We start from the raw sequence: 25,567 nt of genomic DNA on the forward strand, positions 1-25,567 counted from the left end.
CAATCCCAGCACTACATAAAATGGGCATGGTGGTGTAGACCTGGAATCCCAGCACCTATGAAATAGAGGCAGAAGAATCAGAAATTCAAGGTCATACCCAGCTGCATAGTGGGAGACCCTGTCTTAAGAAACCATTTTTCTGGCAGGGTGAGAGAGCCCTGGGTTCCTGAGCCACGCTGTGGGCTAGTGAGATCTTAATTTGCCTATGTCCACTCCTCTCCGCTTCAGGACCAGCAGAGGCAGGGATCTGATTTGCTCTGTAGCTCCAGGTCCTGTGGGCTCTAGGCAGGGCTTCCCCCAGTGTGGAAGGAGAGGGAGCCTTGGGAAGGGAGTGGAGCTTGCTAGATGGAGGAGAGATAGAGAGCTTCCCAGAGGGCACAGCGGCAGGTAGAAGCAGTCTGGAAGCCAGGCAGAGTGGAGAGATGGGTGTGCCCTGATGGTGACGAGGCCTCGGAAGACCCGGAAGGGGTCTAGACTGACAGTCCCTGCTTTCTGTCTTGTGGGGGACTGGATGTTAGGGTGTTCTTTGGGGCTCTGTTTGACACAGAGATCAGTTTTCCCGGAGGAAAATACCTATGGTACTATGCATGGCCGAACAGTACTTCTGGCACCAGGACTTCATGGACACTTGGTAGCACAGCACTAAGCCCCCAGCACATGCTTGGACTTGTCGTCGGTTATGGAACTTGGCTCTGTGTGTCTCCGTGTTTCACCTGGGCTGGGCAGGGACAAGTATCACCCAGGCCCACTCTGTAAGGAGAGCTGCCTCTCCAGGCACCAACATCTTGGCTGTGATAACTGGGCAGGGCCCCCAGCCAGAACCATACCAAGTAGAACATCACCACAGGCTGACCCTCTGGCACTCCAGTCCGTACGGATCCTGGGCACCGTTGAGGTGGCTGGGATACAGACAGAAATCTCGCCCTCCCATAGAGGGACAAGACCAAACAGCTTGGCCAGGGACCCACAGTAAATTCACACTTTATAATGGAGGAAAAGAGTACAGGGCAGGGAGTGTTTGAGGGATTGCAAAGGAAGCCATGCTGAGGAGGGGGGTTGAGGAGAGCCTGGGAGAGCTGTGGAAGTCCCCCAGGGGCAGGGACCCAGGCTCCAGCAGGCAACAAGAGCCAGCAGGAGATCAGTCAGTAGCAGGGCCATGGTGGCCGGTCCTCTCTGAAAGGGGCACACTATCAGTGGCTGTTTGGGTGGAAAAGAGACAGGCTCTGGCTTAAATTTCTTTAAAAATGTTTTAAAATAACAAAAGTAAAACTAAATACAGCATATCACACCAGACATGTTAGAACTGAAAGTCTCGTGATAAGATGACCCAGCCCAGCGTCGGTATTAGCTCCCAGGTCTAGAACTCGGTCTGTCCCTAAACCCCAGCCCTGGGAAGCCCCTCTTGTGTACCATCAAATTCACAGCCTCCCCCTCCTTAACCCTCACAGTAGTGGATGTCTACGCTGGCACTTCCTCATAGTTTGTCCCCCACATTCGATCCCAAGACCTAGAATGTGAGGTTTTTCTTTTTAAAGACAGGGTCTCTATATAGTCCTGGCTATCCTTGAACTCAAAAAGATCTTTCTGCCTCTGCCTCCTGGGTGCCAGGATTAAAGGCATTCGCCACCTCACCCAGCCTTCGGTGAGATTTCTTCACACCTTTTTTAAACCTACTGACTCCCCTCCATTTGGATCCTTTATTTTCTTTGGCTGTTGAACACCTGGGCCCGTTGGTCTGGCCTCCTAACTCCTGGGAGTCTCTGCCGTGCTCCTGGCTCAGTCTGGTGGAGTCTTCTGGCTTTGGGTCTTTCACCCTAGGCTTGATCTGGGTCCTTCTGTTGGGGAGCCCCCTGCTGTGTAGAGCCATTTATGAATGAATGGGGTTCCCCAGCACTGCCAGTTCTCTGGGGGAGCATGGCTACCTAAATATCTGTCTTAGTTAGGGCTACTATTACTATGAAGAGACACCGTGACCACAGCAACTCTTATAAAGGAAAGCATTTAATTGATGCTGGCTTACAGCTTCAGAGGTTTAGTCCATTATCTTCATGGTGGTGTGCAGGCAGACATGGTGCTGGAGAAGGAGCTGAGAGTTCCACATCTTGATCCACAGGCAACAGGAAGTGAACCGTGTATCCCACACTGGGTGTGGCTTGAACATATAAGACCTCAAAGCCCACCTCCACAGTGACACACTTCCTCCAACAAGGCCACACCTACTCCAACAAGACCATATCTCCTAATAGTGTCACTCCCTATGGGCCAAGCATTCAAACACATGAGTCTATGGGGCCATTCCTATTCAAACCACCACAATGTCTACAGTGTAGTTGGAGAACTTTTCTCCAGCTCCCGCCACCAAGTCCCGCCAGTCCCAGAGCCCACTTATAAAATAAACATACAAACTCTTACATTATTTAAACTGCTTGGCCATTAGCTCAGGCCTGTCATTGTCTAGCTCTTATTCTTATATTTAGCCCATTTCTATTAATCTTTACTTTGCCACATGGCTCGTGGCTTACCGGGATCTTCCCATGCGGCTTGTCATGATGGCGGCTGGCAATGTCTCCCTCCCAGCCTTTCACTTCCCAGAATTCTTCTCCTTGTCCCGCCTATACTTCCTGCCTAGCCAATGGCCAATCAGTGATTTATTTACTGACCAATCAGCAACACACTTGACATACAGACCATTCCACAGCACTTCCCCTTTTCTTTTCTTAAAAAGGAAGGTTTTAACCTTTACATATCTCCAAAGTCAGCTTGGTATATTTGGGAATTTGGGCGTAGTTTCTCTTACTACTTCCTGCTGGAGGGGGGCGCTGTATCTTATGGGGATACAAAGAAAATTTTAGAATTATGGAATAGTCCATGAGTGTATGTCGTCTGAGCCAGTTGCCTTGAAACCATTCTGGATGTTGGATCATCAGGGCCATGGTGTCATCGGAGACCTTTCAGGGGGTCTTGGCTGGTCAAACCTGATGTATCTTAATCTTGAACAAATCCATAGCCTCTGGCTTTCTGTGGAAACAAAATCAGAGCCTCCTTTCCAAAGCAACATATCTTTACATCCAAATTTTGAAGTCAAGGTACCTTTAAAATATACATTTTGGCATAACTCAACAGCTTTTGTAATCAAATGTTTTTCTTTAGTTACGAATATCAAAGAGAACATAATCCAGATTCTCTGTGTGGTAGCCATCTTTATGTGGCTTATTTTTTTATATTAGCTTGAGCCTATTGCTTTAAATTGCAGCCTTCTAAGCCTGAAACGCGCTGGCGCTGTGGCTGTTGGTTCCGCCCAGTTCAGTTTCCCAACATGGCGGTAGTACCTTTTCTGCCAGCTCTGGGAGCCATCAACTCTCAGAAATAGTGGGTCTATGCTTCTATCAAAGCAGCGTGTAGCCCAGAAACCTCTTTTTTTGTTTTGTACTAGCAAAGGCTAAATCCACCATACAGCTTAATGTGCCACTTGCAGAGGCCTCATTCCCATCATAGTGCAGGTCGAGAGCGCACGCCAGGAACCCGCCAGTAGCTCAAACCCGCAGGCTGCCGCTAGGTTGAAAGAGACAACTAGGAGCTGTTTTTAGCTCCGTTTTAGAATGTTTTTACTCAGGTTTTAGGTGGAAACTCTTGCCAACACGTTGGGCGCCATTTGTAGTTGGAGAACTTTTCTCCAGCTCCCGCCACCAAGTCCCGCCAGTCCCAGAGCCCACTTATAAAATAAACATACAAACTCTTACATTATTTAAACTGCTTGGCCATTAGCTCAGGCCTGTCATTGTCTAGCTCTTATTCTTATATTTAGCCCATTTCTATTAATCTTTACTTTGCCACATGGCTCGTGGCTTACCGGGATCTTCCCATGCGGCTTGTCATGATGGCGGCTGGCAATGTCTCCCTCCCAGCCTTCCACTTCCCAGAATTCTTCTCCTTGTCCCGCCTATACTTCCTGCCTAGCCAATGGCCAATCAGTGATTTATTTACTGACCAATCAGCAACACACTTGACATACAGACCACACCTCACCCAGCCTTTGGTGAGATTTCTTCACACCTTTTTTAAACCTACTGACTCCCCTCCATTTGGATCCTTTATTTTCTTTGGCTGTTGAACACCTGGGCCTGTTGGTCTGGCCTAACTCCTGGGAGTCTCTGCCATGCTCCTGGCTCAGTCTGGTGGAGTCTTCTGGCTTTGGGTCTTTCACCCTAGGCTTGATCTGGGTCCTTCTGTTGGGGAGCCCCCTGCTGTGTAGAGCCATTTATGAATGAATGGGGTTCCCCAGCACTGCCAGTTCTCTGGGGGAGCATGGCTACCTAAATATCTGTCTTAGTTAGGGCTACTATTACTATGAAGAGACACCGTGACCACAGCAACTCTTATAAAGGAAAGCATTTAATTGATGCTGGCTTACAGCTTCAGAGGTTTAGTCCATTATCTTCATGGTGGTGTGCAGGCAGACATGGTGCTGGAGAAGGAGCTGAGAGTTCCACATCTTGATCCACAGGCAACAGGAAGTGAACCGTGTATCCCACACTGGGTGTGGCTTGAACATATAAGACCTCAAAGCCCACCTCCACAGTGACACACTTCCTCCAACAAGGCCACACCTACTCCAACAAGACCATATCTCCTAATAGTGTCACTCCCTATGGGCCAAGCATTCAAACACATGAGTCTATGGGGCCATTCCTATTCAAACCACCACAATGTCTATAGAGATATGCTTCCTATCTCTCTGGCTACCCACCATGTGCTTCACATTGCAGAAGGCAGAAGAACACCTCACTGCCCTCCCCTCCCCTCAGGTCTCAAGACAATGAGTCCCTCCCCCATCTTCCTCTGAAGATGACCCAATTATTAAAGTACATGAGTGTGTGTCTGAGTGGGGGTATATTCATGTGAGTGCAGTTGCCCGTGGAGGCCAGAGGAGGGCATCAGAGTCCCTGATGTTGGAGTTAGAGGTTCCCAGCACTTGAGAGCCGCTCAGTGTGGGTGCTGGGAACCGAACTCCAGTCCTCTGCAAGAGCAGTATGTGCTCTTAAAGGTTGAGCCACCTCTCCAGTTTTAATTTGATTTTAAAAAAAGATTCATTTTGACTTTTATTTATGTGTGTATGCCATAGGTATGCAGGTGCCTCTGGAGGTCAGAAAACCGTGTCAGATCCCTTGGGGCTGGAGTTAGAGGGGGTTGTGAGCCACCCCATGTGAGTGCTGGGAACCACACTCGCCAGACTCTTACAAGAGCAGCAAGCGTTAACCACCCCATTCCTGACTTGATGTGTTCTCCTACACCGTTAGTGCTCTATCTCCTGCTACTGTTGGTGGTAGTGGTTTCAGCCTCCCGTGCATAGTTTGCTCCTGAGCGGTGGTTTTCTCTGTGGAAGATCTTTAGCCAGGGAAGCCTGGATTTCCAGCTTCTGTGCCCATTAGACAGGATCCTAGAAGTCTGTGGGCTCCTGGCTCTGGCCTCATCCCTTCCTTTGCTGCTGCTTTAGATGTGGACTTAGCTGTTTCTCCACACAGCCCCGATGTTGTTTTGGCTCTGGTGTTTTTTAGTTTTGTGGCAAGTGGTAGTTTGAGACCATAATCTGGGCACTGGGAGCATTGAATGCTCCAAAACTCATCATAGGTTCTGGTCTTTCTCAGTGGCCTGTGCTATACATAAGCACATGGAGAGTCACACATTCATATCTGCATGCATGTAGATACACATAGCTATACACATACACACATCGGCCTCAGGATAAAATGCCTGGAGCTCCCAGGTCAGCCACAGTGCTCCACCAGCTTCTCCATCACACTCCTCTCTCCTTCCTCCCCCATCAGGGGTCCCTCTTCTTGAGCATGTGGAGAAAGGACATTAGAATGTCCTGAAGCCCCTCCCCCCTTGCTGCATCCCACATCCCACACAGCAGCCTTGGAACAGCAATGCTGACTGCCATTCTGGAGAGCAGCTGAAATGGGCTGTGTCCAGTCTCTAGCATCCCGAGAGCAGCTGAACTGGGCTGTGTCCCTGCTGTGTCCAGTCTCTAGCATCCTGAGAACAGTTGCGCCGTCAGCAGAGCGTGCCACACCTGCTGCCGTTTTCTCCGAGTTCATCTTCCTGCTGTGTCCAGGCAGCGCCCACCAGGCAGTGTGACCGCTGTCCTTCAACAGCTCCCACAGGAAGGGGATCCTGGGACAATGGTTTCTGAGTTCTTGCTGCTGGGTGGCATTTATTCTTCTTATAGTAAAAAGACCGTTTTGCCCCCCTCCCTCCCATCCTTTCTTGCTCCACCCCCTACTCCCTCCATTTCCTCCCTCTCTCCTCTCTTCTTGTCCTTAGAATAGCTTGTGTGTTCTTCTTTTGGACCAGAACTCTGAGCTCTGCTATAGAAAAGTCTGACTATCCAGTTTTTCACTTGTTCTTTTTTTTTTTCCTAGATGTGTGATTCCCCCTTTTTTTATTTTCTTAAACCTAATGTTTTTTTTCTACAATACATTTTGAGATTGACCAATCTGGGTTATTTTCAATTATGTGATGTACTTCTTTCTCTCTCTCTCTCTCTCTCTCTCTCTCTCTCTCTCTCTCTCTCTCTATCTCTCTCTCTCTCTCTCTCTCTCTGTGTGTGTGTACATGTGCATGTGTGTGCTCATATGTGAGTGGACCAAAGGTCAACATCAGTAACTTCTATCTCTCTTCACCTTAGTTTCTGAAGCACAGTCTCTCACTGAACCTGGAGTGTACCAAATCAGCTAGACTGGGAGGCTAGTGAATACCAGGGATCCATCTGCCTCCCTCCTTCAGTACCAGGGTTATAGGAGCATACCATCATACCCAATGTTTTATGTGGGTGCTGGGTATCCAAGCTCAGCCCCTCATATTTAAGCAGCAGGCACATTACCACAGAGCCATCTACCCAGACTTGAGATGTAATTCTTCAAAAATTATTTTTATTTTATTGTATGCATCTGGGTGTTTTTGCCTGCATGCATGTCTGCACATCATGTGTGTGCAGTGCCCGTGGAGGCCAGAAGAGGGCGTCCTCTGGACCTGGAGTTAAAGACAGGAGCTTCCGTGTGGATGCTAGGAACCAAACTCAGGTCCTCTACTGGACCAGTAAGTGCTCTTATCTGCTGAGCCACCTCTGTAGGCCCCTTCTTCATCCTCCTCATCCTCATCTCTGATGTCTCTTGTTTTGGGCTCTGTACATAATGCACGCCCCTGGACAAAAAGGTCAGAGTGCAATGTCACTGTCTGCATCTGTTGCCGTCTTAGCACCTAGAGACAGGGTCTCTCACTGAGCCAAAAGCTCAAAGTTTTGGCCAGGCTGGCTGGACAGTTTGCTCATGGAACCTGCCTCTGTCCATCCGCCATGCTGGGGTTACAGACACACAGGGATTTGAACTCAAGTTCTCATGTTTAGAGAGCAAATGCTGAACCATCTCTTCAGACTCACGCTTATTAAATATGTCATTTCAGGTTTTTGGGTTTTTTTTTTTTTTTTTTTTTGAGCTGAGGATTGAACCCAGGGCCTTGCGCTTGCTAGGCAAGTGCTCTACCACTGAGCTAAATCCCCAACCCTTATTTTTTTTAATGATTTATTTGTTCTTATTTTTTATGTGCATTGGTGTTTTGCCTGCTTGTATGTCTGTGTGAGGATGTCGATCCCCTGGAACCGGAGTTACAGACAGTTGTGAGCTGCCATGTGGGTGCTGGGGATTTGAACCTGGGTCCTCTGGGAGAACAGCCAGTGTTCTTAACCGCTGAGCCATCTCTCCAGACCTTCAAGTTTATTTTTTAACTTCAAACAGTTGCCTTGAGTTACATTTTTGGAGTTATTTTACTTTATTTTTGCACTGTTTCTTCAGGGGCTCCTGTTATCTGTACCTAGATCTTTGTAGCCTATCTTAAAAAATTAGTCTTTCCTCCTAGGTTTTTGACATTTTTTTAAATAAGTCTTTTTTTAAAAAAGATTTATTTATTTGTTATGTATACAGAAGAGGGCGCCAGATCTCATTACAGATGGTTGTGAGCCACCATGTGGTTGCTGGGAATTGAACTCAGGACCTCTGGAAGAGCAGTCGGTGCTCTTAACCTCTGAGCCATCTCTCCAGCCCGGTTTTTGACATTTTATGTTGGGTTTTTTTGTTGTTGTTGTTGTTGTTTGTTCTTTGTTGTTTTTGTTGTTATTGTTTTGGGTTTTTTTTGGTTTTTCAAGACAGGGATTCTCTGTGTAGTTCTGGCTATCCTAAAACTCGCTCTGTAGCCCAGGCTGGCCTCAAACTTACAGAGATCTTCCTGCCTCTGCCTCCTGAGTGCTGGGATTAAAGGTGTGCCCCACCACCGGTGAGGGTGGTTTAATAACTGGAGCTCAGTAGGCTGGGGTTACAGTCATAGCCCAGGCCACCCAGTTCTGTGTTATTATTGCTGTTATTATGTGTCTACTTTATGCCTCTTATCATTTCGTGTGTTGTGTGTACGGATGCTCCGTCTGTCTTAGTGCCTAGTGACTTGGCTGTGTGTGCCCACAGCTTGCCTCTCTAGCCCCATGTCGCCAGGTGGTTCTTTCCGCCGGACAGCTGTTAGCTCTGAGAACGTGTGGAAGTCCTTTGTGGGTCTGTGATTTCAGTTCTGTTGAACAGCTGGGAGTGGAATCTTCGGGTCAGAGAACTGACATATGTTTGGTCTTGGAAGGAACTCCAAAGACGTTTCTGGAGCTTGTGACCTCTGAGTTCCCACCATGACGGGCAAACACTGCTGCTTCTCAGCTCTTTGGCAGCACCCGCGCGGTCAACTGTGTTTTGTTTTGCCCTCTTTTGGTCATGGAATGCTCCGCACTGTAGCTTTGTCTCGTACACCCTGGATGGATGTGACTTCAGTGGGCTCGCTGGATGTCTGTGTGTGGTCCCATGCTAGCATTCGTTTAGTGTTTTGCCATTTTTATTGGGCTGTACTTATTGATGACATTTCTTTGAGACAGGGTCTCACTATGTAGCCCTGGCTGGACTCAAACTCACAGACCTCTGCCTGCCTCTTTCTCCCAAGTGCTGAGATTACAGGAAAATGCCACCGTGCCCAGCTTATAGGAGTTCTTTGTATAATCAAAACATGAGCCCTTTGTCAGATGTACATACTCAGTGACTACTTTCCCCGAGTCTCAGCTTGTCTGTTTGTCTTTTCTTTTTCTTTCTATGGACTTTTTGGACAATGTCTCACTGTGTAGCCCAGGCTGACCTTGAGTTGACATCAGCTCCCATTTAGCCTTATGTGGCAGATTCCGGACACACACCCCGTGCCCAGCTGTCTAACCATCTGTTTGTTTTCTTTCTGTTTCCTTTTTCCTTATTTCTTTTATTTTTGATATTACATCATCCCCTCCTCCCTTCCCTCCCTCCAAATCCTTCCAAATACTCCTCCTTGCTTTCTTTAAGTTCATGGCCTCATTAATTATTCACATAAATAATTTTCATTAATTACACATATATGTATGTATGTACGTCTATATTTCTAATTATGACCAACTCGGTCTGTATAATGTTTCTCGAATGTATGTTTTCAGGGCTGACCCTTTGGTATTGGGTAAGCAGTTGGCGCTCTTCCTCAGGAAAGACTGTCTCTCCCACTCTCGGCATTCCTTAGTGGCCAGTGGTTCTTTGTGTGGTGTGGAGACCTCATGGGTTTCCCCTGCCCACATTGACATGTCTTCTGGTGTCCTCTTTGTTCAGCTAAAGTTTGGGTAATCATGTTGGTGAGACCATGGATATAGCTTCTGACATTACTGGGAGACACAATCTCACAGCAAACTCCCATTTCCCCTGGCTCTTGCCACCTTCCAGTGTCCTCTTCCACAGTGTTCCTTGAGTCTGAGGTGCGGGAGTATTTGAGAGATGTATCCATTGGTGCTGGGCTCCACAACTCTGCGTCGGTTGTGTTTTTCTGTGCTGGTCTCCATTGCAGAGGAGTTTCCTTGGTGAGGGGTGAGGACCACACTTAGCTGTGGGTATAAGGACAACTGTTTGGAGTGTAGTTGGGGATTCTGCTGGTTTTAGTAAAGTGGTTGTAGGTTCTCCTCCAAGATCCATGACGTCACTAGCACTGAGTAGCTGGTTAGGTTTCCAGGACCAGGCATGATTTTCCTCTGGTTGAGCAGATCTTAAAGAGCTGTTGGTTACCACCAATGTATGCACGCCGCTACCGAACCCTTGGGTTATCTAGCGTGCCATGCTGGTTGATGTTATGGTTTATTGGTGCCATAACTGAGTATCTATTCATTTTCTTTTATTTTTATTTTATCTGTATGGGTGTTTTGTCAGCATGGAGACCAGAGGAAGGTGTCGGATATCCTAGGACCAGAGTTAGAGATGGCTGTGAACCACCATGTGGGTGCTGGGGATTGAACCCAGGTCTTCTGGAAGAGCAACCAGTACTTTTAACCACTGAGTCATCTCTCCAGTCCCTCTGTCCACTAGGCCAGGTATAGTAGAACATTCCTGTAATCCTAGCACTCTCGAGGCAGAGGCAGGAGGATCTCTGAGTTCAAGGCCAGCCTGGTCTACAGAGTGAGTTTCAGACCAGTCAGGGCTACACAGAAAAATCCTCTAACAAGAAATTATATACATATATGTAGTCTTTTTAAAAATTCTGTATTTCATGTAGATGAGTGTTTGCCTATATGTGTACTTGTATGTAATGTCTATGGAGGCCAAAAGAAGATGTCTCATCCCCTAAAACTGGAGTTCTAGATTATTATGAACCACTATGTGGGTGCTGGGAACTGAACTCAGGTCTTCAGCAAGATCAGCCAGTGCTTTTACCCCCATGCCACCTCTCCAGCCCGACCAGTCTTTGATGAGCAGGGATTCTCAATTTTTGTAACTGTTTGTGCTTACATCTAGTCTGAGAAATGTTTGCTGCCCCATGGCAAAGGTGTTCTATTTTCTCCTAGAAACTCTGTCTTCTGGGCCTTACATCTGTTTCTGATCCTTCTCAAGTCCGCCCTTGTATGTAAAGTCAGTGTTCACACACACACACACACACACACACACACACACACACGCGTGCACGCACGCACTCATGCACCCCGTGGATGATCAGATATCCCAACACCACTGAAGAAAGTTTCCTTCAATCATCAACAGACACGGAGTCTTGGCTGGAAACTGACTAGTGGCACCTGGAGGGGGAACATGTCTGGGCTCTTGCTCTGTTCCATGCTGACTTTCTGTTCACAGGCTGCTCCCATGCCATCCTTCATGTAGTTGAAGGTGAGCTCTCAGACCAGGCGGGCTAAGAATATCTCTTCTCTTCGTTGAGACCATTTGCCTGCTGAGACCCCTTTCCATCTTTCTGTCTTTCTATCTATCTGTCTACCTATCTATCATCTATTATCTATCATCGATCAATCTGTTTATTATTATTATTGTTATTGTTATTATTTTGAGTTTTTGAGACAGGGTTTCTCTGTGTAGCCCTGTCTATCCTGGAACTAGCTTTGTAGACCAGACTGGCCTGGAACTCACAGAGATTCCCCTGCCTCTGCCTCCTGAGTGCTGGAATTAAAGGCATGCGCCATCACCTCCTGGCTTTTTATTTTGTTTTTGTTTTTCCCTTTCATGTATTTATAAATCATGGACTCAGCCTGTCAATTTCTTCAGAAAAGCCTGCTGGAATTTGACAGAAATTGCTCGGGGGCCTGGGGGCTACCTTAACCGTGTGTCTTCAGATCACCCGTGTGCTAGAGCCCTCATTCATTTTTCTAAGTAGTCTTGTGTCTTTGCAGCCTGGCAGTCTTACACATCCTAGGACAGGTTAGTTCCTGGTTGTCAGATGTTTTAAAGTCTGTGTGTGTGTTGTGTACACTGTATGGTGTGCGTTCATTTGTGTGTGAGTACTGGGCATGCCCACTCCACGGCACAGTGGTAGAGGTCGAGGACAACCTGGGGTCTCAGTCTTTGCCTTCCACCTGTTTGAGATACGGCGTCTTTGTTGTTTGCCGAGGGCTGCTCCAGGCTAGCTGGCCTTCGAGTTTCCAGGGATTCTCCTGTCTCGACCTTCTGTCTCATCTTGCCAAAGGCTCACTGGGATTCCCTGGGCTGCTGAGTGTTGCTCTACGTGGGTTCTAGGGATTCGAACTCAGATCCTCACACTTCTACAATGAGAGCTTTACCCACTGACCCGTCCGTCCCCACAGCCCTATTTGATGTTTTTGAAGTCATGTAAATAGCTTTTGTAAGTGGCATTACCAACTTCTTTTTCTGATGTTCATTGCTTAGCTGGGTGAAGTGGCACATACCTGTAATCACAACATTCCGAGGAAGGAGGATTTTGAGTTCAAGGAAAGCCTGGGCCACATAGCAAGACCCTGTCTCAGTAAAACCTCACTTGTGGCCTGGAGAGATGGCTCAGAGGTGGGGATCACTGGCTGCTCTTCCAGAGGTCCTGAGTTCAATTCCCAGCAACCACATGGTGGCTCGCACCCATCTGTAATGAGATCTGGTGCCCTCTTCTGGTCTGCAGGGACATATGCAGATGGAACACTGTGTAGAAGACAAATAAATCTTAAAAAATAAAATAAATAAATAAATATGCTGTAGATGTATGCCCCACCTTATTCCCAGTACTTGAGAGACAGAGGCAGGAGGATCTCTGTGAATAAAAGAATAAAAGTCTACTCCAGTCCACATAGCAAGTACCAGGCCAGCCAGGGCTGTGTAGTGAGGCCCTCCCTCAAGAAAAACAAAACAACTCAGTTGTTCCTTGCTTGGCTTATATTCTAATAGGACGAGTGTGGCTCCCATACTAAGAAGCTTTAGTACAGGGAAGAAGGGCAGGAGTGTGAAGACCAGCAGGAGGTGGTTGCAGTCTCTTGGGGAGGGTGATGTGGCTGGGGAAGAGGTGGCCGTGTGGTGGGTTAGAGAGACGGAGGGCAGAAGATGGGGGATTTTCTGAGAGATGGAGGGAGAAGGTGGGATGCCATCCAGGCTACCAACTAGACCAGTGGTTCTCAACCTTCCTAATGCTGCGACCCTTTAATACAGTTCCTCAAGGTATGGTGACCCCCCCCCCCCGCAACATAAAATTATTTCCATTGCTACTTCCTAACTGTGATTTTGCTACTGTTATGAATCGTAAATATCTGATCTGCGACGCCAAGGGGTCACAACCCACAGTTTGAGAACCACCAGACTAGACCTACCCGGTTGCTGTCATCTGAGGTGCTTTGTGGCAAGGAATCAGAGGTCTGGGAAGTCAGCCGGGTTGAGTGGGGCCCGGGCTGGGCACCTGGGGATTATCAACCTGAGCACTGAGGAGCTTACCAAGGTGTGGCAGGAGCAGAGTTTGCACTTCCGGGGTCAGGAGGCCACCCTGAGGGGTCAGGGGGAGGAAGAAGAGTAAAGGTCGGGCTCAGCTGCAAAGCTGAGGGAAGGTACCTGAGGAGGAGTGAGTGCCAGTCATGTGGGGTGAGGAGTCCCAGGCTGGCACGGAATGGAGCGGTGTGGTGGTGTGGGGTCGTTGTCATTGGTGAACTGGAAAAGCCTTGTTATTGGCATGATGGCTGAGCTGGGGGCTGAGTGGGGGAAGAGCAGGGTTGTTCCATCGAGGCAGCTTTTAAGAGGCTCCTTATCCAGCTGAGGCTGTAGCTCAGTGGTAGAGCTAGGCCCTGGGTTTGACACTCAGCGCTGCAAAGAAAGGCAGGGAGGCTCCTGGCCTACATGGCAAGAGGGTTCTCTGGGCTGCCGGCCCCTCACAGGGCTTCGCGATCTGCACTGTGCGGCTGGCCTCGGTTTCCTGTGTCTGTATCCGGGACCTCACAGGATCCTTTTATGCCATGAGTGTGCCATGTAACAATAGGAGGAGGGAGTCCCTTAGCCTTCCCTGGGGTTGGCGACTTCCTTGTGTCCTAAGCCACCTGCTGACCACAGGCATTCCTCTGGTTTCTCTGCATGGAGACCTTTGCTTCAGTTCAGTCTTTGTAGGACCACTTCAGCTTGAGGGAGACTTTCCCTTGTGACACTTGACCCCCACCTGAGGAGTTAGCCTGTGTCTTCTGCGCCCTTGGCCATCACAGCCATACCACAGCGGTGGGAGAGACTGAGATGCGGCTGTCCTGTCCTGTTGTCTTTGTCCGTGGCATGGGTGTGCCTCAGTTCACACAGGACAGAAGACAGAGGGAGCCATATTGCCCCCCACAGAAGCCGAGACATGAGGACAGGGAAAGCCCACGTGGGCAGCAAAGAAAAGAGCTTCAGCTTCGCCGCTGCATTGGAGAGCTCTGCCGACTCTGCTTGAGGGAAATGTCAAGGGAATTCAGCTGCACAGCCGTCAGGGCAGGCTGTTCTACTTCCTGTGCCCACCCTGAAGTTCTGTGTCTTCCTAGGTCACGGTCTCCACAGGCAGGCTCTCCCAGTCAAAGCATTCCAAGTGTGTCCGGTCTGTTGGTTTGGTACATTTAAAATGTTCTATAGCTTTCTGTGAGGGTTCAAAGCCATCACTACATAACTACCGTTCATTGTCTTTACCAATGCTCTGGTCACAGAGTGGCCTGGCTTTGAGGATGTGCCCAGCCCCACACCTTCCCCAGGCGCCGGTTTATATTGGTAGGTTGTGTAGAAGATGGGGTTTTCGGGAACACATGGATGTGTCTGCATGGAAATTCTGGACTGTCTCTTTGGTGTGAGTGAGCATCATGAAGAGGGCGGGGTGGACAAGGATGTCAGATGTAAACAGACAGTGCTGTGAGGGCCACACCTATCCAGTGGTCCCATCCAGTAGGAACACTGACCTTATGTTCTAGAATGACCCCCGTTTCTGTTTGCTGTTTTTATAAGCATCCCCAGGCACAGGCTGGTGACAGTGGCTGTGGTTTGACTTGTACAAAAAGGAGCCTCAAGGTTCCTGGCAGGCCAGCCACTAACAAGTTCTTAGGAACAACCGTGGGAGAACCTTAAGAATGTTCTAGTATACTAACTCTCTGCACATGGGGAAGTTCCCAGCATTCCTTTTTTGTGTGGTACCTTAGCCCCGTGGAAAGGGCCCAGGGCAGCAGGAAGCCTTCCACAGGTGAAGAATGGATACAGGAAAGACACTCAGAGCTGGCAGAAGTGAGCATTGTCAGAGGGGCGGAGGTAATCTTGTTCCCGGGCAGCTCACACCCAATGGCTCCTCCATTGACGCCTCCCCAGCATCGGGAGGCCTCAGGGAAGCTGACAGAGGGTACAGGGATGTGCCAGGGCCCTACCCAGCCCATGGCATCAGAACTCCTCAGGTTCTTAGAGAGCGACAGACCAAGCCCTGGGGAAACTGAGGCCCAGAGTGGGACAGCACTTAACCCAAAGTCACAAAGCACATCGGAAGCAGAATGAGGCTGATAGGCAGCTTGTTTGAACCTCAGCTCAGCCGCTTTCTCCTGCCTCCCAGGAGGTGCTCCCCACGTGCCTCCCCCTTCCCAGGCCTCTGCAGCTCTGGACCCTTCTACAGGGCAGGCTCTGCAATGCCTTGGGAACCCGAGCTGTGCTTCCTCACACTCAACTGCAGTTCCAGTGGACGGTGGACAGGGAACTGCAGTAAACGCTTCCCCGTGGCTGGAAGAGCAAAGGAATGTGTGTGCTTTCTAGAAACAAAGGAAGGCTGTGGATTCTGCCTGGGGAGGGAGGAAGGGTTCTCAGCCGAGGGGCAGGAGATGGATCAGAAACCACAGGCTGAGGGGACAGAATGCGCGAGGCCCAAACTGACGAAAAATGAGACCCAAGAGCCTCCAACATACTCACTGAAGGATTCCAAGCCGGAAACCACCTGGTCAACTACACAAGCCTCGCTCCAGCCACGTGACCTTACCATCCCTGATTATCTGTCATGTGGGCCGCGGCCTGGTGTGTTAGGAATACGGTGGGCAGCATTGTTGGGGTCCGAGGGCACCCTGGTCACCCCCAACTTGTGCTCCACTCAGGTGCAGACATTCCATGGAGACCTGCTTCAGCACATGGAGAAGAATACCAAGCTGGACATGCAGTTCATCAAAGTAAGTCTGTCCCTCTGCCCCAGCCCCTCCCAGACAGGAGACACACACACACACACACACACACACACACACACACACACACACACACACACACACCCCTTGCAGGAGAGGGCCAGCTAGGCCAGCCCCAAGCATCCACCTGCCCCAGGTTGTACAGTCCCATCTGGGCCCCTTGGTTCCTTGTCTACTCCTCTGAGCCCTGACCTCGTTGATGTGGGATCCTGCCTGTGTCTGTCTGTCCTCCCCCAGGAGAGCTGCCAGCACTATGAGATTGAGTATCGCCACCGTGCGGCCAACTTGGAGAAGTGCATGTCTGAGCTGTGGCGCATGGAACGCAAGAGGGACAAGAATGCGCGGGAGATGAAGGTGTGTGAAGGCCGAGGGGCTGGGCTCGGGTCTCTGGGGAAACCCTAACCCCCTTGTGAGCCCCTCCACCCAAAATGATCCTGGCTGTGGGGAGCACAGCAGAGGAGAGTCACCAAAGGCCACCCTCAGCACCTCTCTCTTCCTCAGGCTCACTGAGAAAATGGGACCATTGGTCCTGTGCTCTTGAATGGATAGCAAAAATAGGTCCACCCCCAGCCTGCCTGAAAAGAGGCATCCAGTCCCTGCCGGGGCACTCCAGGCTGCCATCCCTGCCTCAGACTCTGGGCCACCTCTGCACTCCCCTGTGCAGGATACCAGAGATGCAGGGACACAGGCTGCAGGTGCAGACCATGCATTCAAGGGAGGCCTGGAGAGGGGGCATCTGAGGACAGGGCTCAGGCCTCCAGCCAGAACCTTCTCCCTCCGCCCCCAGGAGAGCGTGAACCGGCTGCACGCACAGATGCAGGCCTTCGTGTCCGAGAGCAAGCGCGCAGCCGAGCTGGAAGAGAAGCGTCGCTACCGTTTCCTGGCTGAGAAGCACCTGCTGCTGTCCAACACCTTCCTGCAGTTCTTGGGCCGGGTGAGTGGGGCTGGGGAGAGCAAGCCCTGCCCTCCTGAGCCAGCTGTGTGCAGGAAGCAGGGACGCGCCTTCCTTCTCTCTTCCTGTCCTTTCTTCATCGGAGTCGAAATCAACCTCACAGCTCTGTTTCTGTGTTCATTTGCGGATATTACTAACTCCTGATTTGTTCGTTCATGTGCACGGCATGTATTTAGTTGGGTCAGAGGACAACTCTGTGGCATTGGTTCTCTCTTTTAACCTTTACCTGCTTCCAGGACTCAACTCAGATAGATTATCAATCAGGCTTTTGCCACAGTCTCCTTTCCAAAGAGCTGTCTTGCTGTCCTCCATTTTTCTTTCTTTCTTTCTTTCTTTCTTTCTTTCTTTCTTTCTTTCTTTCTTTCTTTCTTTCCTCTCTCTCTCTCTCTCTCTCTCTCTCTCTCTCTCCTCTCTCTCTCTCTCTTTCTTCTCTCTCTCTCTCTCTCTCTCTCTCTTTCTTTCTTTGAGGCAGTGTTTCTCGGTGTAACAGCCCTGGCTGTCCTGGAACTCACTCTGTAGACCAGGCTGGCCTTGAACCTGCTTCCGCCTCCCAAGTGCTGGGATTAAAAGACCCAAGTATTAGGAGGGGACATCCCCATGGAGACTTGGGGCAATCACAAAGTTACATGTAGGGGATTCCCAGAACCTCTGAGCTGTGATTTGGAGGAATAGGAAACCCCTGGCATCTAGTCAGCGCCTCTGAGTTACCTTGTCCTGTAGAATTTGGGTGCATGGCCGGGCGGTGGTGGCGCACGCCTTTAATCCCAGCACTCGGGAGGCAGAGCCAGGTGGATCTCTGTGAGTTCGAGGCCAGCCTGGTCTACAGAGCAAGATCCAGGACAGGCACCAAAACTACAGAGAGAAACCCTGTCTCAAAAACTAAAAACTAAAAACTAAAAAAAAAAACCAAAAAAACAAAAAAAAAACAACCAAAAAAAAAAAAACCAACAACAACAACAAAGAAAGAATCTGGGTGCATGGCTGGCAGCTGTGGGTTGGAGAAGAGGCAGATGAAGATGGATGGGAAGATTCAGAGGAAAGCAGAGCATTGAGGTCAGAACCGAGGTTCTGTCGACGGGACTTACATTACTCATGGGGACAGAGGCCGCAAAGACCAGAGGTCTCGGGTTGGACTGGTGGCTGTATGCCTATATAGTGAGCATTGAGGGTGTCTGTGCTCCCAAAGGAATGACCCTGGGGGAGTGGGGAAGGGGGACTTTCTGCCTGGAAGACCCTAAAAGGGTCCTGGATTTCAGCACCAGATGTAAGAATGAAACAGAGAAGCGCTCGGACTGAGGCCCCCGCCTTTATTGGAACAGTGAGGACCCCAAACCCTCCCCACAGGGTGAAGGTTGGGGCATTTAGAGGGGCTGGGGGCACACATAGATATCTAGTCATAGCTACCAGGGAGTTACAGCTAGTTTGTGCGGTTTGACCGGGAGCAGGGTTTTGTTTGCAATACCCGTGCGTAGTGTTTCTTAGGGTGAAGCAGCGTGGGAAGGCTGGGGGCCAAGCAATTCCTTACGGTTTGGGGCTGTTGCCCAGTATAGCCCACCTCGATTCCTCATGACCTAAGGCTATTGGCCATATGTTACCCACCATATTGTATTACAATAAGGAAGCAGAAAGCGTAGAGCAAGATGTGAAGAAAAGCAAAAGGGCCTGGACCCTGGAGAGTGTCTTTCCCATCTCTCTACTGGTCAGGCCTTTCCTCCGACCTCACCCAGCTCCTCTGTGTGTGTGTGACACAGCCAGCAACCATCTCCAGATGCAGATGGAGTGGGTGAGCCGGAGGACATGGGCTTCACTGTGCTGACTGACGTGTACATCCGCCCACAGTACATGAGACACTCGTGTCTGGGCCCCTCAATGATAGCCTGGGGGCTGCTTCTTTAATCTTGGCTAATCAGAAAGTAAAACGACCTCTCTGTGGAATGTCCCTCAGAAGTATGAGTTTCATACGTGAGACTGGCATTTTCTTCCATTTTCAGAGTCCCTTTTCTTCACTAGGATCCATCATAATCTTTTCTTTCATTGTGCTTATTAATTTATAGACTGTTTCATTTCCATGTGTTGTTCATGCCCATGCATGTGTGTAGTAGGTCCTAAGACTGACTGATCTGTGGTAGCTTCCTGTCAGTCTCGAGGACCAGGTCTCTTGCTGAACCCAGAACTCACTGGAGCTGGTTTGGCCAGGCTAGCTAGCCAGTTTGAGAGGGGACCTATGACCTCCAAGTTTTTAGGGGTTCTGGGGAGTTCAAACTTCCATCCTCAGCGCTTTATCCCCTGAGCCAGCTCCCGGGTCCTCATGTTGATTCCTGGCAACGCAGGGTTGGAGCTCAGGGTCTGGTGCATGCTGGGTGCCTGCCTGCCCTGGAGCTGAGTCCCAGCCCACCAGCAGACACTTCTCATGTTCTGGGAAAACCCTGGTGCTGACCCAAGACTATGTAATAGCCCAGGCTAGCTTGGAACTTGCTATGCAGCCCAGGATAGCCTCAAACTTGCAGCCATCCTCCTGCTTCTGCCTCCTGAGTGCTGAGATTATAGGAGAGCACCGACCGCCATGGTAGACTATCCCTGCCCCTGACTTTAAACTCCTGATCCTCCTGCCTCCACCTCCCCAGGGCTGTGCTTAAAACACTCCTCATCATGCTTGGTTTATGTAGTTCGGGGACGGAATGCAGGGCTTCGTGCATGCTAGGCTAATACTCCACCAACTGAACGACACCCCCAGCCCTGATTTGGCTTTTTTTCTTTTATTTGTTTGGGTTTTTGTTGTTATTGTTTTGTTTTTTGAGACATGGTTTCTCTGTGTAACAGCCCTGGCTATCCTGGAACTCACTCTGTAGACCAGGCTGGCCTCGAACTCACAGAGATATGCCTGCCTCTGCCTCCCGAGTGCTGGGATTAAAGGCGTGTGCTGCCACCACCTGGCAACTTTTTCTTTTTTTCTTTTTTTAAATTATATATTTGTATATATGCATACACGTGCCACGGTGCATGTGTGGTCCGTGGGTTCTTGCCTTCCACCTTGTCCCGACGGGTTCACTGCTGCTGGTGCCCTGCGTACCCTAGGCCAGCTGGCCTGAGAGGCTCCAGTCGCCTCCTCCCAGCTCACTGCGGGAGTGTTGAGCATCAGGCTTCCTCCTTGGGTCGTGAGGCTCCTTTGCCCTCTGAGCCGTCTCCTCCCACCATCCGAGAAGCCCTTTCCACCCACCTGTGTACTTTAAGTTTCCCTCATGGTGTTTCCTCTGGCTTTGGAACCCCAGCTCCACTCTGCCTCTCCCTGGGTGCTCGTTGGCAGGACTGGGCAGGACTGGGCAGGACTGGGCAGGACTGAGGGAAGTGATGCCAGGCCAGCCTTGGTGTTTTAGGCCTGGCCGGGGGCTCTCAACTCGGGAAAGGTCCCTCTAAACTAGACAGGCAGGGCCCATGTGCCAAGCCGTTCACTGACCCTGAAGCATCTCTCTGAGCTCCTATGCTAATTCCCGGCTGCAAGGAAGCATGGTGTCCACCCAGGCCTGCTGGACCAGCTGCTTCCTGGTCACTGCTCTGAGGTGGTCAACAGCTGCTCCAGCTTCCAGGGAAAAATCCTTGAAAGGTGGCCATGGGAGGTGCCTCTGCTGCTCAGTGGCTGGGAGACCATCACTGAGCTCCCTGCCCCTCTTCTGTAAGGCTGAGGTAGTAAGGGGACACCAGGAGAGCTGTGAGACAGAGGCAGCTGTCTCCTTTGCTCCATCTCCGTTTTATGAACCCAGGTAGTCTCGCAGAACCGGAGCCTGATGGTTGTTGGACTCATTAGCTAGCCAGCTTGCCCAGGAGGTCCCACACAGCCTAGACACTTTGCTTTGCTCACTCTTACCAGTTCGTCTTATTTTATATGACAAAGCATACAGCTTGCTCAGAGTAGGACCCTTGCGTGCACCAGATGCGTGCATGGTGAAGGACCATGGTCCCCTATGGAGCCTAGAGCCTGACAGGCCCATGGTTTCCTCCATAAGGAATGGAAGGAATGGGCCGGAGAAGGGTGGGCAGGCCTCAGACGATGTGGTTAAGCCCAACAGGTCTGGGCTGCCCGGGCTGCCTCTGCAAGGGGCCAGTGTGCGGGCCTTTGCACATGAAAGTCAGGATCGCAGATAAGGGGTGGTGTCTTAAGCAATCTCCAAGATGTGACACCTGTCGGACCGCAGAGTCCGGCGGGCCACACTTGACCCAGTATCTCCGGCCAGGCCCGGGGGATGCTACAGAACCGCGTGCTGCTGTGGAAGGAGCAGTCGGAGGCCAGCCGCAGCCCGTCGCGTGCCCACTCCCCGGGGCTGCTGGGCCCGACACTGGGGCCGCCCTACCCCTCGGGCCGCCTGACGCCCACGCGGCTGGACATGGTGAGGCCCTGGCCGCCCCCGCCGCCCTTCGCGCCCCCCGCCGCCCTTCGCTGGGCCCTGGGCACCGCCGCCCTGCGCCTGGAGCCCGCCGCCCCTCGCACCCCCGCTCTACGCTGCACCCCTCGCGCCCTGGCGCCGGGGGCTCGCCTCTGCACCCCCGTGGTGGCCCCACCGGGTCCCCAACCCTTACGCCGACGCTTGGGACTGGGGCTGGGGGCGGGGCTAGCGAGGCTCCGCCCCTCCCGCCCCACCCCCCTGCCCTCTCCCCTCGCAGCCCCCGAGGTCCCTGGGAGAGTATGGCTCCCCCCGCAGCCGGCAAGGCTCCAGCTCCTACGGCCCCGAGCCCGCCGAGGCGAGGTCCGCGTCCCAGTTGGAGCTAGACCGCCGATCACTGCCCCGGACACCGTCGGCCTGTGGGTACCCCACGCACAGAGGTGCACGGGGCGGGCCAGGAAGGGGCTGGGGGCGGGGCTGCAGCAGGAGGGAAGGAGGATAGACTGCAGGGAGAACTTTCACTCGTCCCCGCAGCCTCGCTCTACGCCAGCAGCACCCAGCGCTCACGGTCCAATTCCTTCGGCGAGCGCCTGGGCGGCGCGGGTGCCAGGAGAGTCCGCGCCCTGGTCTCCCACTCGGAGGGTGCCAACCACACGCTGCTGCGCTTCTCGGCTGGAGACATCGTTGAGGTGCTGGTGCCCGAAGCTCAGAATGGCTGGCTCTACGGCAAGCTGGAGGGCTCGTCCGCGTGAGTGGAGCCCCAGGGTCTGCGCTCCACCGAGGTTTCCAGGCCTCCGACTCCCTTTCTCCAATCTCCGCCCCGCCTCCGTCTACTCAGCCGCTCCTGGGGCTGAGAGAGCCGAGTAGGGGCCTTGGAGAAGGGGACAGATGGGATGGGCAGCCGGCACTCAGAAAGGAGAGACTCAGCAAAACCCCACTGCCTTCATGCCTTCTGTGTGCCCCACTGCGTCCTCCTGTGCTGGAGCTGAGACGGAGGTGGAGGGAAAGCACCCCCACCCCTCGCCCTGCAGGCACTGTACAGCTCACAGCCCCCAGGAACTTACACGGGCTGGTCTGCACCCCAGTGTGGAGTGGGGAGAACCAGACACCCCTGAGTGTCCACACAAATGGGACTGGTGGCCCTCTAGGGAGTGTACAGGGCTCTGGTCTAGGAAGGGGAGGACAGGGTGTGACTCGGCCTGCAACTCTTCCAGGACTTACAGGAGGATGCAGATAGAAGCCAATGTGTGAACCCTGGAGGGCCAAGAGTGACAGCTAGGAACACTCCCACAGAAGACTGGGGGGTGGTCAACGGTGGACAGGGAGTGGATGGGGTTGTCTGGGGGTCCAGGTGGAAGCATCTAGGAGTAGAAGACAGGTAGGGGAACCAGGTGGTGGGACAGAGGAGGATGTGGGGTGTAAGCACCTCATGTACTGAGGGGGACTGAGTAGATGGGTGATGGACTGATGGGTGACCAGTGCCCCAGTGGATACACTGGAGGAGGCCATGGGTAGCTGCCCAGGTGAGTTATGGGTGGGTGAGCAGAGGTGGGGCCTGAGGGAGGTAATGTGGCGTCTAATTAAGGTGGAAGTCGATGGATCCATGCCCTGTGAACCAGGAGCAGAGGTGACTGACAGCCTGAGCTGTAGGCAATCAGCTGCCACCATGCAGACCCACGCCACACCACAGATAGCTTCCAGAGTCCTGACAGGAAGCCAACTAGATACAACTGTCCACCCGCCAGCAGGGCGGAGGTTGGGGAAAGTGTCTCCTCACGGGGCGCACGGATTGTTATGTCAGTCACTTTTGGATGAGGGGTACTCTTTGGAGAATATTCTCCCAGCGTCTACTGCCCATCCCCCGTGGGCTTTCTGAAAGATTAAAGGGGGTACCAAGCCTGGTGGCTGGGGACGCTCATAACTGTGCCACTCACTGGCCTAGGCCAACTCCAAACGGGTGAAATGGAGACCTGACCAGAGGGCCTGTGGCTGGAGGGCATCCATCCCTGCATGTCCCCGAACAGCCTGCTTGCTGACTTAGTTGCTAACTCCTCTCCTAGGTGCCTCAGCCCCTGGTGGGACATGAAGTTAAGTGGCACCGTTAGGCCTTGACTACCAGGAAAGCCATGTTGGTGGGGTGAGCCAGGCCACCGTCTGTAGGGTCTTCAGAGCCAGCCGGGCTGCCGCCCTGCTTAAAGGGCCATTGATGTGTGCCCTACAGAAGTGGCTGGTTCCCTGAGGCCTATGTGAAACCTTTGGAGGAGATGCCAGTGAACTCCATGAACCCAGTCACCCCCATGAACTCCATGGCCCCCATGAGCCCAATGAATGAACTGCCTTCCAGGTACCTTAGTTGGTGGGGTGGGGCCCCAAGGGTGTTCCTGTCCCTCCCTCCAGGAGGCATCTGTGAGATAATCTAATGGGTCTGGCCTCTTTAGCCTCTGGAGAGCTGTGCCCAGATTTCCTACCTCCTAATGAAGGGTGCGGTGTGCCTCCTGTCAGGGCCCCCCAGTCTCAGGCCCAGCAGGTGGGAGGGGGCACCAGGTCTGCCTGCTTTCTCTGACTCAGGTCCTACCCCCTCCGGGGCAGCCACAGCCTTGATGACCTCTTGGACAGGCCAGGCAACCCCGCAGCCTCATCAGACTACTGGGATAACCAGTCGCGCTCCCGGACCCCGAGCCGCGTCCCCAGCCGTGCCCCCAGCCCCGCACCCACACCCTTGCCCAGCAGCAGGCGAAGCAGTGTGGGCAGCATGGGGGCAGCCACCGATGTCAAGGTCAGCCCCACCTGTCCTCAGCCTGGCCCGACCTATGGAGTAGCCCAGCAAGGGAGACCCTGGCCACACTTCTGCTGGGGATGGGGGGTGGGAGTGGCAGGGGGGAAGGAGTGGGCTGGGGCCACAGGGTTACCAGCCTTACCTTGCAGGGGCAGTCAGCCCCAAGCCGTGGCACTGTGCAAAGCCTAGAGCTTTCTCTGAAACTAGACTTTGGGCTGCACAGTGTCCTCGAATCTGGCCCTGCAAGGCCTCAACCTCCCAGTCCTGTGCTCTCCTGGGGCAAGTGGTGGGACCCCCATCTTCCCTTCACCCCTGAACGTTCCCTCCCTTCGTGCAGAAACTTATGTCCTGGGAGCACCACCCCCCAGAGCTCTTTCCACGGTGAGTCCCAACGGGCAGGAAGCCAGATGGTAGCAGGTGACTTGAAAGAGGCAGGAAGCAGACGCTTGGCCAGCTGCCTGCCCACTCTCTCTAGGCACATAGACGGGGGTATCTGCCCCCCTCATGCCAGCCTGTTCCCCACAGGGGTACAAATCCCTTTGCCACCGTGAAGCTGCGTCCCACTGTCACCAACGACCGCTCAGCACCCCTCATCCGCTGAGGCCATGTCCTCCCCCGGGGCCTGAGGTGGCCCAGCACGCTTGCCCAGGGCTATTCCAGCCAGCAGCAGCAGCAGTGGATCCCAGATGCCAGGCGCTGATACCCAGGGGACCATCTTTACCCCTCTGCCTGCAGCCCAGGAGCTCACTGAGGGCTGGGCCTGCCACATGGAGCAGGGAGAAGGGGGGGGGCACAGAGCAACTTGTTGCTTTCAGGGACCCCAAGTCTCTCCCCAGGACCCAGCCTCTCGCCTCCCATCTTCGCGCCTGTGCCTCCTCTTCCGTCCCTGCCCCATAAAATCCCTGTTTAACTTTTGTAACTGATTAAAAAATAAAGGAAGTGGGCACAGTGAGAGCCAGGGTGTCTGATTTGGGGACAGGGTAAGGCCCTGGAGGTGGGGATCCTCTAGGGTGAATGGAGTCTCAGATCTGCCCCCCCCCCCAGCCCCTCAGGACTCTTCTTTTGAAGTCTTTAAGGCTGTACTAAGGTTCTCACCTTCATCCCCCCATCTCCAAATGGCATCCCAAGGAATGGTGCCTGTTCCCCTCAGCTGGGACACAGCACCCTTTGTTCCAGCAACCCTCCACCCTCTCAAGCCAGGCTCAGGCCTGGATTAACCTTATCCAAGGGAAGCCAGGAGCCCCTCTTGGAATGTGACCTGGGGCTGGGGTGGGAACAATGGTACACAGAAGTGACTTGGCAGGCTGAGTCTCTCCAGGGCACCACTGTGCCCCCAGCCCCAGATTACAACCCCCTCAAGGCAGGGCTTTGTGCCAGTCAGAAGGACCCAGGAGGTAAAGGGGGGTCTCCTTGCCCCTTGTCCCACTATGTCCGCCCCGCTGGTTCATGGT

General features: G+C 52.3%; 1 protein-coding gene across 1 annotated transcript in view; it reads left to right on the top strand.

The window, feature by feature from the left end:
- The window catches only part of Baiap2l2 (BAR/IMD domain containing adaptor protein 2 like 2), a 28,764-nt gene extending 3,761 nt beyond the window's left edge, over window positions 1-25,003 (top strand). The window contains exons 5-14 of the mRNA XM_059253019.1: window positions 15,929-16,000; window positions 16,250-16,366; window positions 16,800-16,946; window positions 21,194-21,346; window positions 21,621-21,759; window positions 21,875-22,088; window positions 23,562-23,684; window positions 23,909-24,116; window positions 24,454-24,497; window positions 24,642-25,003. Of these exons, the coding sequence (XP_059109002.1) occupies window positions 15,929-16,000; window positions 16,250-16,366; window positions 16,800-16,946; window positions 21,194-21,346; window positions 21,621-21,759; window positions 21,875-22,088; window positions 23,562-23,684; window positions 23,909-24,116; window positions 24,454-24,497; window positions 24,642-24,717 (1,293 nt within the window). The 3' untranslated portion in view covers window positions 24,718-25,003. The remainder of the gene's footprint in view (window positions 1-15,928; window positions 16,001-16,249; window positions 16,367-16,799; window positions 16,947-21,193; window positions 21,347-21,620; window positions 21,760-21,874; window positions 22,089-23,561; window positions 23,685-23,908; window positions 24,117-24,453; window positions 24,498-24,641) is intronic.
- Window positions 25,004-25,567: the final 564 nt, after the last annotated feature.

The sequence above is a fragment of the Peromyscus eremicus genome, unplaced genomic scaffold (assembly GCF_949786415.1).
Source record: "Peromyscus eremicus unplaced genomic scaffold, PerEre_H2_v1 PerEre#2#unplaced_949, whole genome shotgun sequence".
NCBI lineage: Eukaryota > Metazoa > Chordata > Mammalia > Rodentia > Cricetidae > Peromyscus > Peromyscus eremicus.